The following is a 17,547-nucleotide window of genomic DNA, read 5'->3' as shown; positions in this document are numbered from 1 at the left end:
TCAAGGACCAATCACAGGGTCACAGGCAGCATTCTGGGGGGCGGGCCTGCAGAGTGAGAGGGGTGCCCTGATGTCACGAGCCCCAGGGCCTGGTCAGGGAGAGGACCACTCGGGCTGTCTGAGGCCAAGCAGAGGAGTGGCTGCCAAAACTTTGCCTGGATGGTCCTACTGCCCCCGCCCCCATGTGCCCCCAGAACCTGTGTGTGGGTGGCAGGGTGGGGGTGTAAAGCTGGGTCCCCCAGGAGGGCCTGGCTGCTGAGCTACATGTGCATCTGCCAAAGCAGTCCCCACAGTCTCCTCCGTCGGGGTCCCGACCCCCTAGGAGACACAGTTTTGACGACACTGGAGGTTTCCGGGAAGATTCTGGCACACGGGAACCCTGGCTGGGACTTGTCACCAGGTGAGGGAGATGGGATGCCGTGAGGCCAGAGCTGGGGAAGAGCGCAGTAATAGGGTCCGGCTGGGGAGACCCCCGCAGGAGGGCATGGCTACTGTGGAATGGGGCTGGAGCCAAGGGCAAGGTTGAGGGGGTGTTCTAAGGCAGGTGGGGAAGGGGGAGGTTGATGCTTGGGGGGAAACTGAGAAGAGCCCAGGGAGCCCCCTGGGGAGCAGAGCCGGAGCCAGCTCTAAAGATAACTGCTGCAGCCCCGGAGGATGCTGGGAGTCACGTGGCCCTGCACCGGATGACAGGTGCAGCCGCATCTCGGCGCCCTGTATCCTGTGCCAGGTGGGCACCGGGACCCCAGGGGAGGGACCTGGGCAGAGGTAGGTGTGCGTGTGTTCTGAGGGGAGCCTCTGATCCGTGACACACACACACACACACACACACACACAGCCTGGCTGTGTGGTCTCCTCCCCCGTTGGGACCCAGAGACACTTATTTTTGATTCTGGAAGCCAAAGCTGCTGGGATGCCTGGTCTATTTAAAAAATGCAGTGTAAGCAAAGCTCACTTGTCACCTGAGGTCACCAGCCCAGCTGCTTCAGGGCTCTGGGGGCTGGGCGGGGGGTGATGCTGGGGCGGCGAGGGATGCCAGAGCGAGGTGACCCTGCTCCGGGATTTCCCCATCCTGTGGCAATGTTGAAGTGCTTCAGAAGCATGGAGGAGCAACAGCAGGAGCAGTTGGCCCCGCTCCATGAGGTTGGGCAGAGTCCAGGCCACATCCCTATCCACTCTCCGCTGCTCCCTGATCCTCGGCAGGAGGATGCTGGGGCAGGACCTGGGGTCTATGGAGCTACAGAGGCTGAGCAGTCTGCACCAGACGGGTTCCTGGGCCCAAGAACTGGGGCGCAGGCAGAAAGGCTCAGGGTAGGCGGGGGATGTGCCCATGAAGGATCTGGGGTCACCTCAGAGGCGGGAAGGGTGGTGGTGGGGCCCCAGACAGACGGTGGACCTGAGGGCTCAGAGGTCCTGACAGGCCCAGTGTCCCCGGCCCAGGAAACAGATGCCAGGCGACTTCCATCAGACCAGGGTGGCAGCTCCAACATACCCACCCAGCTCCAGGGCTCCTCCCAAAATCCTCCCTTTGGAAACTGGTGTTTCCAAATCTTCATTCCCACGAGTCATCACCAGGTGCCTCATAACAGGTGAGGTGGGACAAGGGCCAATCTTGACTTAAATGACCACTGTCCACCGCCTGTCCTCTTTCCCTGGCTAGCATCCTCCAAGCCAGGTTCCTGCGACTGCTATTGGATTCCCACTGCCTTCGTTTGAGGCAAATGGACTCAGAGTGACCCTGTAGGGCAGAGTAGAATGGCCGCAGAAGCCTTTCAAGGGCTTTGAAGAAGCCTCCCTGGGCTAGGCACTGGGCTGGTAACCACAGGGTTGCAGGTTCAAACCCACCAGCTGCTCCAAGGGAGAACGAGGAAGCTGTCTGCTCCTGTAAAAACGGACAGCCTCGGAGACTCTATATAAGACTGCCAGGAGTGGAACGGCCTGGGTGGCAGCTGGACTCTACAGGCACAGACCGCCGCATGCTGGCAGGGTTCTGACCCCTGACCATTTGGCCAGTGGTAGAGCGCTTAACCACAGGGCCACCAGGGCTCCCCGCAGCACGGTGTGCTCCTTAAGTTTTTATAGCTTGACTTCATCGGACACTTTCCAGAGGACTCCAGACAGGGCTGCCCACAGGCAAGCAGCCCCCACCGATCGTCAGGGCCACAGGGCAGGGCCTTTGTCCAATCCAGCCAAGGGTCTGGATGATGGAACACGCCGGAAGTGGGGGCTTGGTCTGGTCCAGTTCCGGTCCCGCCTCCTCCACAAGGGTTTCTTGACCAGGGACCCTGTCCGTTCATTGTAAAGGTCTCTTTTGACACGCATGGATGTGATGGGGAATGGGAGGGAGACTTCCGCATCCCACGGACCGCGTTGGGCGTCCAAGTACAGCACCCCAAAGGCTCTCCAGACAGAGCAGCATGGCCTCCCGGCGTCTGGAGTGGGGCTGGCTGCTCCCCACAGCCCCCGAGGCCTCTCCTGCTGATTCTCCTGGGGCTAGCTGGGTCCACATGAGGACCATGGGGTCATACTGCATTGCTCACTGGAAGTGAAGTCCGGTTACCCCAGGCTACACCTCCCCTCAGTCCAGGACTGACCTGATCAGGAAAAGGGACACAGCTGCCTCCTGAGGTGCTGGGACCATCTGGGGCCCAGTGGTCCCTGAGGCCCAGATGCCTGGCTGGGATTGGCTGGCAGCTTGGGGTGGCAGGTCAGCATGGGAAGCCCGGGGCAGCTGTTGGCTTAGTGAGGCGAGCTCCCAAGGTTGAAGACTAGGACTCGGGGTGGGGGCTGGGCAGGTGGCCTGAGCAGGGTGTGTGTGCGGCGCGTCATTGCAGGGTTGCAGAGGGAATGGGCCCCCTTCTCCATTGGGAACCCACCTACAGACCCTGAGGTCACCCTGTGCCAAAGGTGTAATTCCAACTCCCAAGCCCCAGGACCTTTCCCCACCGGCTCCCTAGGGCAGAGCCAGGCTGAGGGGTAGGAGCCCTTGGTATTGACCCAGTGGGACTGGAGGAGCTTGGGTCCCTGGGCACTGAGTTCTGGGGGTGGGCTGTCCTGGGGAGGACCCCGAGAGGATCGTCGGGTATCTCCGAAGTGGGGGGCCTGCACCGGTTTGGCACGTGCGATTTGTAAACTTCATGCACTCCGCTCCAAGCTTTCAGGGAGCGGTGCGTGTGCCGTGGGCTGGACTCGCCCTGGTCCCGGCGGGGTGGGAGGTGGGGGCCGGGGGCGTCGCGCAGGGCCAGGCGGGAGGAACGCCAGGGGACAGGTCTCCCACGCCCAGCCCGGGGGGAATCCCACGCGTCCCAGAACGCTGACTGCGCACGCGCGGTCATCGCGGTCCCGCGCGCGCGGTGACGTCACCTGCTGAGCGGGGCGCGCGCTGTTCCCTCCCCGGCCGCCAGGGGGCGCCGCGCCCACGTCCTCGCTCCGCCAGAACGCATGCGCTCGCCCTCGGGAAGCGCGGTTCCGGGACCTGCGGCGTCTTCTTCCGTCCTCGGATTGTGCTTCCGGTGCGAAGGTCAGGGACAAGATGGTGCCCCCGGTGCAGGTCTCGCCGCTCATCAAGGTGAACCCGGCTTCGCGGCCGCAGACCCGCTTCTCGCCTGTTTCGTGGGCCTTCGCGCGCCAGCCCCCGCGCCCCCGCGCCCCTGCACCCCGCGGCCCCGTCTTGCCGGGTCCCCACGCGCCCCGACCCTCATTGGCCCTTCTGCGCAGCAGCGCCTGCTACCTGCTCCGCGTCCCCGTGCGGCCTCCCTAGACCTGCACCCCACAATCCCGTTCCTCCTGGGTGCCCAGGTGCCCCGACCCCACAACGTCTCCTTGGCCCCCATGCCCCTGCCCGGCGTCCCTGGACCTGCCCCCTGCGAGCCCGTTCCTCCTGTCCCCCCAAACCGTCCGGCTGAGATCCTGCGCGGCCCCGTACCCGCTCGCCTAACAACCCCCCGCCACCTGCACCCCGCACGTCTGCCCAGCATCTCCAGACCCTGACCCCATGGCCCTGCACCCCCAACCCCCGCACCGGGAACCCTGCTAGTTGAGACCACGTCCTTCCTGCGAGTCCTGTCTGGTGACCCTGGACCTGGCGTTCCCAGCCGTGAGCCCCCTGCCCGGCGTCCGCCCCTCGCTGACTGCCCTTTCCCCACAGCTCACCCGCTACTCCGCCCTGTTCCTCGGCGTGGCCTACGGAGCCAAGCGCTACAGTGAGTGACCCCGCAGGGTCGGGGTGGGCAAGGGGGGGGGGACCACGACGGCAGGTCTCGCCCTGGCCCCCGGGGTGGGGGAGGTGGGGGTGTGTGGTGTGTGTGTGTGTCGAGTGGACCCGTGGCAGGGTGGAGGCCCGGAGAGTGGGAGAGCCTCACCCTAGGTGTTAAGTGTCGGGGCTCAGTTCCTTTCAATGGGAAGATGCTAACCGGAAGTCGTCCCCCTGAAAAAACCACTCCGCATCTGGCCAGGTTACCTGAAGCCTCGGGCGGAGGAGGAGAGGAGGATCGCGGCCGAGGAGAAGAAGAAGCAAGATGAGCTGAAGCGCATCGCCAGGGAACTGGCAGAAGGTACCGCCACCCCTGTCCGTCCTTCTGCGTCCCCACCCCGCCTGCCTAGAATTCTTTTTGAAGGAGCCCTGGGGCATCTGGGTTTGTATTGGGAAGACAGATGGAGCCTTTCAGGAAGCTGCCCTAAAGATTGAGAGCAGCCTCATCCGCCCATGGTCAGCTCTGTCCCCTGTAGGGAGGCTGGCTGTGAGTGGGCACCCCTCCCTGGCAGTGAGGGAGGGGCAAGGGGCCCCATGGGCGGTGGGTGAAACGCCCACAGCCAGCACCCTGGGGTCAGATGGAGGGTGTCAGACCCAGTGGTCCTGAGCAGGTGTGGGGAGTCCAGTCACATGGTTTCTTCTCACCTTGCAGCCCAAGATGACAGCATCTTGAAGTGAGCTGCCCGTGGACGGCGCCCTGAAGCAGCGGTGGACAAATAAAGCCTCATGTGTTGTGGACCGACCCTCTCTGGCTCTCATTCCAGGGGGGTTGGGGGTGGGAGCGACGGGGAGTGTGTCAAGCGAGACCTTAACTGTGAATGTAACTGTGATTGGGGGGCGGTGGAGGACTGAGATCCAAGTCCCTGCAATGGAACGTGTCGCCATCCCAGACCCAGAGTGGAACCCAGCCCTTTGTCTGCTCTGGGGGCCTCCCTGCTGGCTGGTGACTGGGACAGCTGCAGCAGGGCCTGGATGGCAGGGGAAGTGTCCCAGTTAGCCATGGGGTCACTCAGCCAGAGAGGCCAAGGCCTGGAATTCAGCCTCAGGGTTGGGGTCAGAGGCAGGGCGGGGCTGGTCCTTTCTGAGGGAAGGCTGCTCCTGAGGGTCGTTCTGGACCCCAGGGGGTGCCCAGGCTGCACAGGACCTCCTGGGACAGGGCTGGGTGCGGCGGGCCCTGTTCTGGACACCTGCCCTCCCAGGGGGCTTGCCTTGGCACCCCCCCCCCCATTCTCTGCTGGTCATTGGAGGGTTGCTCCTACTGGGGGCTCGTCCCTAATGCTTCCAACAACTAAGGAGGCCTGTCCCACTTGGTAGCCCTGGCCTTGAGCTTGCTTCCAGCTTCTACCTGATGGCCACCTACACCACAGGTCTGGACCCACCCGGTGGAGCTGGTTTGGAGTCTGGAGCCACTGCTGTGGCTCCTTTGCTGTTGAGTCAGAAACCATCAAATGTCCTCTTGTCCTACCAGACAGTCATTCCCACGGGTCCAGGGACCCCTTTCTTGACTTCCTGGAAGCTGGTGCTTGCTGCAGCGGTGAAAGCCCTGAGGACAGGTGACTGGGCATGGCCATGTCTCCCCTGCAGGGTCAGGACGGCCTGGCAGGTACCGGGCTCCTGAAGCCCAGGTGAGTGGTTCAAACACCAGGGAGAGACTGACAGCCTCAGAGGCCCCATCTGGACCTGACCTGCTGGCTCAGGGGTGGGCAGTTAGTATTTGGGTGTCTTAGTCCAGCAGCTCTGGGGGCCCTGCTGGTGTCGCGGGTTGTATGTTGGGCTGCAAGCCACCAGCCGCTGTGTGGAGAGATGAAGCTTCTGTAGTGAGTGACAGTCTCGGAGACCCACGGGACAGTGGTCCCCTGTCCTATAGGGTCGCAGTGAGCTTGGCTTTGGGAGTCTAGAAGCTCTGAGGAGGCCTGGCCAGGTGTCCTTCAGTTGGTTCTGACCCAGAGTTCCTGCACCAACCTCACAATTGTGCTAATGCTGGAGCTCTGGGCTGCAGCCACAGGGTCAGTGCGCCCCGCAGCGCCCGCAACACACAGACCTCCATGACAGGTGTGTGCCCACTGGCCGGGAATTGAACTACTGACGTCTCCCCATGGCTTCTTTCACGACTTCTACCACGGTGCCGTCGGCACTGCCCTCCGGCAGACCTGCACAGCTGGCTTCTGCTCTGCGGGAGCCATGGCCTTGACCTTCGCATGCCACAACATAACAAAGAATGGACATGACGTTTCCTCTTTATTCTAAATGTCTGGACATCATGCTCTCCCCTGAGCCAGTGTGGGCACTCCAGTGCCCGTTGGCATACCCCTGTATACACATATGTACATGTGCCAGCGTGAATGGACCCACTGACAGGTCCCACACACGCTCCCGACGCTCGGGCCCGATCTGATGGCATCCCGAGGCATCCCAAACACGGTGGTGTCATTGACCTGCTCTGTTGGATGCAATAAGTAGTTTATCAAAGGAGCCCTGGTGGCGATGTCGGTAAGTGCTGGGCCGCTGACCCCAAGGCTGGTGGTTCAGAGCCACCAGCTGCTCTGAGGGAGGAAGAGGAGGCTCTCCTGTGATGATGGACAGCCTCAGAAACTGACAGCAGTGGTTCCCAACCTTCCCCATGCCCGACCTTCTCATACAGTTCGTGTGGTGACCCCCAACCATAACATTATATTCGTTGCTACTTCATCACTGTCATTTTGCTACTGTTGGGAATCGGGTGACTCCTATGACAGGGTCATTCGACCCCCAGAGGGGTCACGGCCCACAGGTTGAGAACCGCTGCCTTATAGGGTCCCTACAAGTAGGGGCAAGGAGCTCTGGCGGCACTGCCAAGTAAGCCCTGGGCGGCTGACCACGAGGTCTGCGGTTCAAACCGACCAGCTGCTCCGAAGAACCATGAGGCAGGCTGCTCCCGTGACAACGTGCAGCCTCGGAAACCCCGTGCAGGGCGGCTGTGGTCGGAATCCACTCAGTGGCAGTGCTTTACGGTTTTGTTCTAATTTATAAAGGAGCCCTAGGGGCGCTGCAGGTAAACACTCACTGCCATCAGAACCCACCAGCCCCTCCGGATAAGATGTGTAGGTCTGGGTCTGCCCGAGCTACAGCCTGAAACACACACACCCGACCCCAGGCAGGGGTGGCGTTCTGCTCGGCCCTCTAGGGTCGCTGTGAGGTCAATGATCCCCTCTGGCTGTTGCAGGTGAGCTTCCGAAAACACCCGTCCTAGAACATTTCTGCATTGCCAAATGTCTCCAGACCGCTCTCAGGCCTCCTGGTGTGGTATGGGGCGGTCCGAGGCTGGGTGGAGGAGGCTGGTGGCGGGGACCTTCTGACAGGCCTCACAGGATGCAGCAGGTGGACGACTTGGGGGCCGGGCCGCCGTTGCAGACTTGGGAGCCCGCTGCAAGGAAAGGAGAGGGCGTGGGGTGGGAGGTGGAAGGGGCAGCAAGTGGTGGGTGGGCCATGGCAACTTACAGAAGATGGCCTTGCTCAGCCGGTCTTACCCTCCCCAGACCCTGGGGGCACCACCACTGTTAGCAGGGTCAGCAAGAATACAGTTCAAAGCCCAGGAGCCCGGTACCAGCAAGTCCCTGCAAGACCACAGTGCCTGAGAACTTGAACTGTGGCCCAAGGGGGTTGGCTGAGATGTTGCATAAGTCATCCCCCACAAGGGGGGCAGACAGCCAAAGACCTACCTGGACACAGGAGAGAACACCAGGTGGTATCTGTTTTCTTCCTTCCCTGCCCCTCCCTCCTCTTCTCCCTCCTGCCCCCTCTCTCTGCCCCCTTTCTCTCTCTCTGACCCCCTTTTATCCCTCCCCCCCCACGTCTCCCTTTCCCCGTTTTGCTCACTGCAAGGCCAGCAGTTAGAAACCACAAAGCACTCCTTGGGCAACGATTTACAACCTCTGAAACCCACAGGGGCAGCTCTGTCTAGTCTTGTAGGGTGGCTAGGAGTCTGACAATGGACTGGGGGGCCGTGAGTCCCCCAGTCCTTTCCCTATCTCCCCTCCCCTCCTGCTCTCCTTTCCACTTCCCTTTCCCCTTTTCTCTATTTTCTACCTGCCCCCCACCCGCTGCCTCCTGTTATCTGTCCCCCTCACTCTCTCTCAGTGGGTTGTGCACTGACCTATCATCTGTCCCCTCCCCTCTGTCCCCCCTCACTCTCTCAGTGGGTTGTGCACCAACCTATTATCTGTCCCCTCTGTCTCCATCACTCTCTCAGTGGGTTGTGCACTGGGGCTGCTCACTGCAAGGCCAGCAGTTAGAAACCATCACAGGGGCAGCCCTGGCCAGTCCTGTAGGGTGGCTTTGAGTCTGACAATGGACTGGGGGGCCCGTGAGCTTCGTTTTCTTACCCTCTGTGCCCTTCCTCCCTCTCTCCCTCCTCTCCTGATCCTGCTCCTGTCTCCCAGGCTGAGGGCGGCTTCCCAGGTGCTTAGGGGAGGGCTTCTTGATGGAGGATCAAAGCAGGTGCGGCAGCAGTGGCCCCCAGTGGGCGGGGCTTCCTCCAGGAGGACACACTGGGGAGTCCTGGCTTGGGGGTGACTTTCCTGGGCGTGGAGGGGCCTAGAGATGGTGGGTGCAGTGACCCAGCCCTGCCACCCCAGCAGGGCACTGGGAGTCCCTCTGGTCTTGTCCCCAGGCTGAACACCCCATCCCGAGTCCTTTCTAAGACCTCACCTGTGCACCTTGACTGGGGACACCACCCCGCCCTCACCCCCACACCTTTCTTGGGCGCCACTGTCTCCTCCTCCTTCTTCTCTTCCAAGGCCTTCACTTGGGCCTCGTACTCGTCGGCCAGGGCCTTCCACTCCTTCCTGTTGTTCTGCAGCCTGTCGAACATGGGCAGGATTTCCTCGTGGAAGCGCGAAAATTCCTGCACGGGCATCGGGAAGTCAGGAGGATGTGTAGAGTCCACCCCCCACCCCTTTCCAGCCCCTGCCCGGCCCCTCCTCCACTCTGCTCTGAGGGATCCCCGAAGGGGCCCTCCCTGCCTGATGGAGGAGGGGTGACCTCTGAGATGCCCTTCCTTCCTCAGCAGAACCCTGAAAGGAGGCGGGCACTTGCTGGGCTGGTGTCCCAGGTGGGTTTGGGGTTCCAGGCAGACCTTCCCCCTGGTTCCAGAAGGTTCCGGCTGGGTGGAGGGAGCATACGTGTTGCATAGCAACCCAATCTCTTGGGACAAGTAGGAAGCCCAAGGAAGGGCCAGACAGCACGCCCCCCTCAAACACGGCGGCCAGCCCTTCAAGACGTGAGCTCAGCCGCCATCCTGGAGTGGGGCAGGGCCACTTTCTTCCAGCCACGCGGAAGCTAATGGACATCCACCTGAGGCGCAACTCCCTCGGACATGCCAACCTCCGTCTCCACACCCCTGAGGCCAGGACGGGCTAGACCAGTGGTTCTCAACCTTCCTCAAGCCCTTTCATACAGTCCTCATGTGGTGGGGACCCCCAACCATAACATTACTTTCATTGCTACTTCATCACTGTCATTTTGCTCCTGCTATGAATCGGGCGACCCCCATGAAAGGGTTGTTCGACCCCCAGAGGGGTTGCGACCCACAGGTTGAGAACCGCTGGGCTAGATGGTGTCCGCCCACTACTACCTACTACTCTGGGAAGGCTCACACTGGAAAGTCCTGGACTGAGTGGGAGAAAAATGTGGAGCCGAATCCCAAATCAGAGACCCGCGTCTTGGTCACCCTTCAGTCGGGGCGTGGTCAGTGGTTTACCAGCCACCTAGGGCTGCACGCAGTCCAGGGGCCTGGGGCAGCAGAGCACGAGGAGTGGGAACAAGAAGCACAGAGATGTGGGCAGGCCGTGTGAAGAGGAGGGGACGGAGAGGGACGAGGTGTTGGATATAAGACCCATGATCCTCACCCCCAAGACAGAGGTAAACAGAAAACCCCGGGTGGGGAGAGCTGGTTGCCACGAGACACGGGCACTCCCGAGGCTGAGGCAGAACCGCGGAAGCTCTGGGTTGAGGGGAGTTGCTGGTGTCAATTCTCAGGATACAGATTATCTGGGGGCAGAGGACCCAAGGCTGGAGTGAGAGGTGTTGGCCGCAGGAAGGAGGTGTTAGTTTCACCCCTGTCTTTAGCCCTGGTGGCAGAGTGGCTATGTGTGGGGCTGCTAACTGCCAGGTCAGCAGTTCGAAACCACCAGTCACTCCTCAGGAGAAAGACGAGGCTTTCTAGTCCCGCAAAGTGACAGTCTTAGAAACCCACAGGGGCAAGTCTACTCTTCCTCTGGAGTTGCTGTGAGCCAGCATCGACTCCATGGCGATGGGTTTGGTTTGGGTTTCCTGGGAAGGAAACTGGTGGTGCAGTGGGTTACCTGTTGGGCTTCTAACCCCAGGGTCAGTAGTTCGAGCCCACCCCCCACCCCACAGGAGAAAGACGGGGCTGTTTGTTCTGGTAAAGAGTTACAGCCTTGAAACCCTAAAAGGGCAGCTCTTCTGTGTTTGTGGTCAGGACATCATCTCGTGTCAGGCTGTCAATCAGGACACAGTTTGAAGGATGGCCGAAATAAATGGCTCTCCGGATTCCTGCCTTCCCTTCTCTCTCTGCCTTCATCCTCCTGCTGATGACCTGAGAGAGCCCTGGAGAGGCATCCACCTCCACTGGACGCACAGACAGTGTCCCCACCGGCATGTGATCTTTCTGCATCAGGACATGTGATGTGAGTCTGAAGCGGGATTGATGGACCACTATAGGACTTAGGGGCTTGATCCGGAGTAGGCTGGGATGTTTTCTTGATCTACAAGTACTCTTTGATAGAAAGCTCTCTCAGTGAGTTTGTTCCTCTAGTCGACGTGGTCTAACCCAGTGTTCTCGAGGGTCGCTGTGGGTCAGAATCGACTCGGTCGCAGTGAGTTTGGTTGCTCTGCTTTGGGTTTTCCGGGCCACTGTCTAAGACTGATGAAGGACAGTCATCGAGTGAAGGTCAAGGTCATGGATGACAGGACTCTTCTTTTACACATTGTCTACGTTCTCTGCTTTTCGGGTGACCGCTCTCGTGGCCCAAGAATCACAGCCTGCCTGCCGACATTGCATAATGAACATCGCCAGAACAGACGATAGAAACATTGCCGTGCACTGACAGGAGGGGAGTGCCGACCCAGCAGCCTTTGCGGCTGCATGTGCTGCGCTGGCCGGGCTTCCTAAGCAGCGGCTTGCTGCCTGTCCCCTTGGTTGTTCTCCTCGGTGCCACCGCGTCTGCATCCCTCCTAGCAGCCTCGTGTGCAACACCTGGTCCTGCGTCCGCCTCCCTGCTGTTCTTGTGTCTGAGCCCGCGGTGGGGGCCACCGTGTCCGTCCGTCTTGTTGAGGGTCTTCCTCTCTCTCGCTGCCCCCCCCCCCCCACTGTTCCAAGCAGAACGTCCTTCTCCAGGACTGGTCTCCCCTGACAGCGCGTCCAACGTGCGTGAGACTCAGCCTCGCCATCCTTGCCTCTGTGGGCGCTCTGGCTGGACTCCGTCTCAGACAGATCCGGCTGCTCGCTGGGAGTGGTTACGGACGGGCTTGGTGGCTCCAGGGCCCAACGCTTGGGGGCCACACCCTCCCCTGCGTGTGCCTCCTGGCCCTCTGCTCCGTGTCTGGGGAGAAGGCTGGAAGGCAGTGGGAGGGGGTCTGGACCAGGGACCATGACCCTGAAAGTCCGCATCATGTGCTTGTGGCCAGGACCGCATGTGGAAACGGGGTCTTTGAGGATGTCGCCCCCTAACACGAGGCGTGGATGGAGTCCAGCGAGTGCTGGAGTTCTGTGACTCAACCTTATCATGGGGAGGGGAGGTGCCAGGCCCCACACCATGGTGACACAGAGACAGAACTCTGCTTGCTCATGGTCATCGGTCGAGGTAGCTCAGACGGGGTGGCAATGCTGGGGGTGGGGTTAAGGGTGGGGGAGGATGAGTCATACTTGTGTCCCCTCCTCTGCCACCTTGGGGTCACCTCCGCATCCATGCCCCCCTGCAGTGACAAGGCACTGTCTGGTTTCTGTCCAGCCCCAGCCCTTGGCTGTAAATCCTTCCTGCTGACCTCTACCAAGGGTCCCCACCCACCTGCCCCTGCCCCTGCCCAGTCCGTACCTTGTACACGAAGGTGCACACAAAGTCGATGAAGCCCACCTGCAGCTTGGGGAGCTCAGCGGCCTTGTTCCTGTCCATCATGGGCTGGTTGGGAGGAAGCAGAGACAGGTCGTTCGTGAGCAATGGACGACATGCTCCAGCAGCTCGTCCTGCCGGTGTTGGCCTTCCGCTGCCCAGAGCCCTGCAGCCCCGCCTGCTACTGTCCTCCCAGCCCACTGCTCCAACAGCATATGGAGGATACACAGGGCCCTGGGGATCATTGCGCCTGAGGGGGTCAGAGGGAGCCCAGGCCTCCCTGTGCTGAGGGTGGACACAGGGCCCATGCGAAGGGCCGAGCAGGGCTCCCCTCCCCTGGGTGGTGGGCAGCTCCGGCCCACCCAGGGGACACCTCAGAAGAAGGTGTGGCGCCTGCTACCCCCAACCACCCACGGAAGCCCCATGGACTGCAGTTCTAGGCCGACACACTCGGGGTGCCAGCGTTAGAACACACTCAGAACCAAGACTGGTCGCCCGCCTGCCCAGTCATCCTGCTCCCCGGGACCTGGGGCTTTAGCCACTTCACCGGCTCACAGCGCCGGCTGGTCCCCCACGTCCCCACAGCTCTCAGGGGCGCTGCGATGGGGAGCAGGTGAAGCGGGGGTAAGAGGTGGGGCTGCTGAGGTTGCTGGAAGGCTGCCTGGCCCACAGTTCTCGAGGCCAGCGGAGAACCACACCCCGGGCTCTGTCCGTGCTGCTGACCCAGAGCCTGGCATGCATGCCCCTTGACCCTGAGCCCTCTCTGGTGCAGCCCCCTGGAACACTCCTTGGAACCCTTCTTTGTGCCCACAGACTGGACCCCAAGCAGCTTTCCAGAAGTTTCCCTCTCAGAGTCCCCCCGAGTCCCCTGCCTCTCCTTCCCTCAGGAACCCACAGCACTCCTTGGAACAGTAACATCCTTTCTGGCCATTCACCACCCATGGGGCCCCCAGCACCCCCACCCCCGCTGGCAGAATGTGTTCACAAGTAGGTTACAACTCCAGGCAAAGCCAAGGAGCGGCTCTCCTGCCCCGTCCGCCTTTCGAAGAGAACCAGGGGGCCTGCCCAGGCATGTCCACAGCAGTTTACCAAGAGTGCCAAGTGGTACCCAGAGGGTTTGGGCAGTGAGTCTGTCTACGCCGCCATCTTGCTGGAGGTCCTAAAAGTTGGGGGGGCCGTTGGCAATGGCTCAGGACCATGTGGTTAGGATTCAGAATCGATCCTGTCACCTCAGTCTCCAATCGTGGGGGCATCCCTGCTTCAGCCATAGTTGTACTCTGTCCTGTAGGGTCGCCGTGACGCAGCATGGATTGACTTACGGGCAATGGGTTTTGGTTTGTTCCAGTGCTTGGTTTAGTTTTGGTTGGTTTTAGGTCTGGTTCGTTTTAGGTCTGGTTGGTTTTAGGTCCGGTTGGTTTTAGGTCTGGTTGGATTTAGGTCTGCTTGGCTCCAGTGCTTGGTGGCCATAAATTCAGTGGATGCCATCGTGGCCTCATGCTCACGGCTGCGTCATCCAGATGGCCATCTTTGTCTCACCTGGGCTCCATTCAGAGAGGAATAAAGAGATCTCTGCTGACTGTGGAGCACTGGTGGTGTGGTGGGCAATGCATGGAGCTGTGAAATGCAAGGTCAGCCGTTCGAAACAGCCAGCCACTGTACGGAGAAAGATGAGGCTTTCTCATGCCCGTGAAGCGTTCGTCTCAGAAACCCCCTGGGGGACAGTCCACCCTGTCCTATAGGAGGGCCCCTGAGAGCTGGAGTCGACTTGATGGCACTGAGTTTGTGTTTGAGGGTTTCTATAGACCGCGTTTGAATCCGGGGCCTTTCCCCCATCCCCAGAGCAAGTGCCGGGCCTTGGAACCCCTAGGTTGCCAGCAGGGGTCGGGGCTGTGACGATACTCACGATGGGCTGCTGGTCCAACACGGTCCTTTCCAAATCACCCTGCTCCCAGAACTCGGCTGCCACCAGAAGGGCCACCTGGAGGGACGTGAAGACCCAGCCTTCACCAGAGGTTGAGAGCACAGACATGCTTCCTGCTGTGGTTGGGGGGGAAGCTTACAGAAAAGCAAGCTGGGTTTCCACTGCACAGTTCACTCACCCCTGGGCTCTTTGTCCCCCCAGCCCCCCGAGTCTCAGCACTCCCCCTCCTTCCTCCCTGAGAGTCTTAGGTCCATCCCTCCTCCTTTCCCAACCCGTTTTGCCTCCGAACTTTTTAGTCCCGGGGGAAACGCTGCTCTTTCGAGCTCTTCTGGTCATTGTTCTAAGGACCCGAGCCTTCCAGGTGCTGTTCACCTGAGGGGCATCTGGAGGTGGGGTGACTGTCGAGCCTCTAGGCGGAGGGGGCTGGGTGTGGGGAGGAGCTCAGTTCCAGGCCTGCAGGGTGTCCAGGGGCCATTGTCTCAAGGATCGAGGTACTGGGCCTCGATCAGACCAGTCAGCCTGGTGTTGGGATTGTTCGTATTTTGAGTTCCACTCTGTTTCTCTCTCCTTCTCCCGGGACCTCCTGATGGAGCCCTCTCAGAATGGTTGGCCATGGTGGCCGGGCACCATGGAGGCAGGGATTGTGGTGGCCTGTGAGTCATGGGTCCATTAGAAATCGTTGGGCTACACTCACCACAAGTTTCTGGGCCCTCCGGGGATCCTTCCTGTTCAGGACTGCACCCCCCCCACCCCTCTGTCCCCTGAACTGGCCCTCAGCAAACAGTAGCCTGGGGCGTATGCGCCTGGGTGGACTTGGTTCTCCCAGCAGCCCAGGGTGCAAGCCCCCTGTCCCCCAAACCCTCTCCTTTCAGTCAATTCTCACTCAGAGTGACCCTCTGGAGCAGAGGTCAACTGCTTTGCGGGGTTCCCAAGGCTGTCAGTCTTTACGGGAGCAGACAGCCTCATCCTTCTCCTGCAGAGGGGCTGGGGGATTTGAACCCCCACCCCAGCAGGTGGCAGGCCAATGCTTAGGCCCCCCAAACCTGCAGAGTTCCTTTCCTCTGTTTAAGGTCCCCCCAGAAACACCCTGAACCCTGCGGGCCCTGCTGGACAGTGTGCCCCCTGGTCCGGTGTGTCCGGCCCGAGTTCTGACCTTGCTCTGAACCTCCCAGGGCTTGGTGATGGCAGACAGGTCACATGCGGTCATCATCATGGCCCTAGGGGACAGAGGGGCTCAGGGATGCTGGACAGGGCTCCCGGCTCTCAGAAGGACGGGGGACCACAGGGAGGGGGGAGCGGCAGGTCCAAATGCCAGTGTTGGGGACTCACTGCCCAAGCATAGCCTACCACCTCCACCAGCCCCCGAAGGCTGTATGCCCCCAGCACCCCAGGGTGCTCACAGCCTAAATGGAGCAAGTACCACCAGGGCCGTCCTTCTCGGTGCCCGGCCCGAGGCTGGCGCTGCTGCGCTGAGGCGGGGCGGGGGACGGGGCGGGAGTGGGGAAGGACACTGTAGATGGTGGACAAGGAGGCTCAGGGGTCAGCAAGGAGAAGGAGTCGAGGCCCCAAAGCGGGGTCACCAAACCCAAACTCACTGCCATCGCGTTGAGGCCCACTCCAGAGGAGCATGTGGAACTGCCCCAGTGGGCTCCTGAGACTGTTACTCTGTGAGTACAAAGCCTCATCTCTCTCCAGCAGAGCTGCTGGTGGCTTGGAACTGCTGACCCTGCGGTTAGCAGCCCAGCACGGAACCACTACGCCACCAGGGCCCCTTCGTCTCCCTACTCTAGGACGGAGCCTTGTGTGTGTGAGATGCGGACCCCCTGCTTTACTCTTGTTTTCCAACATCGCAGGGTGTGTTGGAGAGGGCCCACGTCTGGATTTGTGTCACCTCAGCCAGGCTTTGGTTCCCGTGGTTTTCGCAGACACTAGAGTCATTGCTGTTTTGTCATGCCATGTAACGACGCTTCACACCGCAATGTTATGTAACGCACGGCCATGTACTCAATGTCACGGCTTTCCATATCGCGATATCATGTCATGTAACAACTTTCCCTCTGGTAATATAATGCAAGGAAATGTAATGGGTTTCCATAACGTGCTGTCATGTAACATAATGTTACGACTCTCCACACTGTGCTTCATGCAATGCCGTGACCCTCCATACTGCTATGTGACGTAACCCATGCGCACAAGGAAGCTTCCCGAGGGTGGCGTCTGCTTCTACTCTGCTTCTAGTGGGTGCTCTGGGAGGAACGGCTCTTTCACTCTGCACAGAGCCCCTAGCCCCGATCTACACGTCTTGGGGGTACAAGGCCTCTGGCCTGCCCACTGGCCCGTGGGCTTTGGGACTCACCGGTCCTCACAGCTGCAGGAGCCAGTTCCTGGAAGAAAACCCGCCAGCGGCTCGGTTCCTCCCGAGAGCCCTGACCTCGACCCCGCTGTTGTACGAGACCATTTACCACTCTCCTCACTGAGGGCACTCAGGGCGCGTCCACTGTGCTGTGTGGCAGCCTATGCGGCCGTCGCATCACACACAGGTGTCTGGCCCTGGGGACGGATCCTGGGGTAACGAGGGGGGCTTGTTCCCAGGCCCGGTGAGCCCGGTCCATAGGACACGAGCCACTCCTGTCCCGGAGCCTTCCGCCGAGCCGCGCGCTCCCCTGACGTGCGCACGGTGGGTGCGGCGCGCCGATGAGACCATGAGTGCGCAGGGTCACCGTGGGAGTCCTGCTGGCTCCCCGGAGGGAGGGGCGCCTTCCTCTTCTCGCCCACCCCTCTCCCTTCTTTGTGGGGCGGGGCGGCCCGTTGCTCACATGACGATCTCCTTCCGCGTGGTGTCCAGGGACAAGTACTCCACCCACGCCTTGCGGTCCTCGTAGTCCTTGGACTCGTCCACGATCTTCTGGAACATGGTCCTCTTCCTGAGCGTCAGGAAGGGGACGAGGGGCAGAGAGATGGGGTGCGGGTGGGGGTCAGTGGGCACAGGGGCGGCCCCAGGAACGCCACAATGACCTCAGTGTCCCCACCAGGAATGATGGCCCTGCTCCCCACCCCCACTCGGCCCTGTGCCCCACACTGTTCTGCGTCCTTTGCTGGAGGTGGACACAGGGCCCATGCAAGGGGCTGAGCAGGGCTCCCCTCCCCTGAGCCGGGGGCTGCGGGCTGAGCCCCCGCTGGGTTGCAGGGCTGGGGGGGAGCGAAAGCAGGGCTCCTGCGCTCGTCCTGGGGGCGGGCGGCACGTGGGACCCTGCAGGCGGAGACACCCA

At 61.1% G+C, this 17,547-nt stretch overlaps 1 protein-coding gene across 1 annotated transcript in view; it reads right to left on the bottom strand.

Annotated features, from left to right (window-relative positions):
- Window positions 1-7,552: 7,552 nt before the first annotated feature.
- Window positions 7,553-17,547, bottom strand: part of PDE6B (phosphodiesterase 6B) — a 56,567-nt gene continuing 46,572 nt past the window's right edge. Inside the window, exons 17-22 of the mRNA XM_075545035.1 lie at window positions 17,095-17,202; window positions 15,432-15,495; window positions 14,261-14,335; window positions 12,343-12,426; window positions 8,981-9,131; window positions 7,553-7,652 (exon numbers count right to left, since the gene is read on the bottom strand). Of these exons, the coding sequence (XP_075401150.1) occupies window positions 7,591-7,652; window positions 8,981-9,131; window positions 12,343-12,426; window positions 14,261-14,335; window positions 15,432-15,495; window positions 17,095-17,202 (544 nt within the window). The 3' untranslated portion in view covers window positions 7,553-7,590. The remainder of the gene's footprint in view (window positions 7,653-8,980; window positions 9,132-12,342; window positions 12,427-14,260; window positions 14,336-15,431; window positions 15,496-17,094; window positions 17,203-17,547) is intronic.

The sequence above is a fragment of the Tenrec ecaudatus genome, chromosome 3, assembly GCF_050624435.1.
Source record: "Tenrec ecaudatus isolate mTenEca1 chromosome 3, mTenEca1.hap1, whole genome shotgun sequence".
Lineage (NCBI taxonomy): Eukaryota > Metazoa > Chordata > Mammalia > Afrosoricida > Tenrecidae > Tenrec > Tenrec ecaudatus.
Note: the sequence above shows the minus strand (reverse complement) of the source record. Positions and strands in the feature narration are given on the sequence as shown.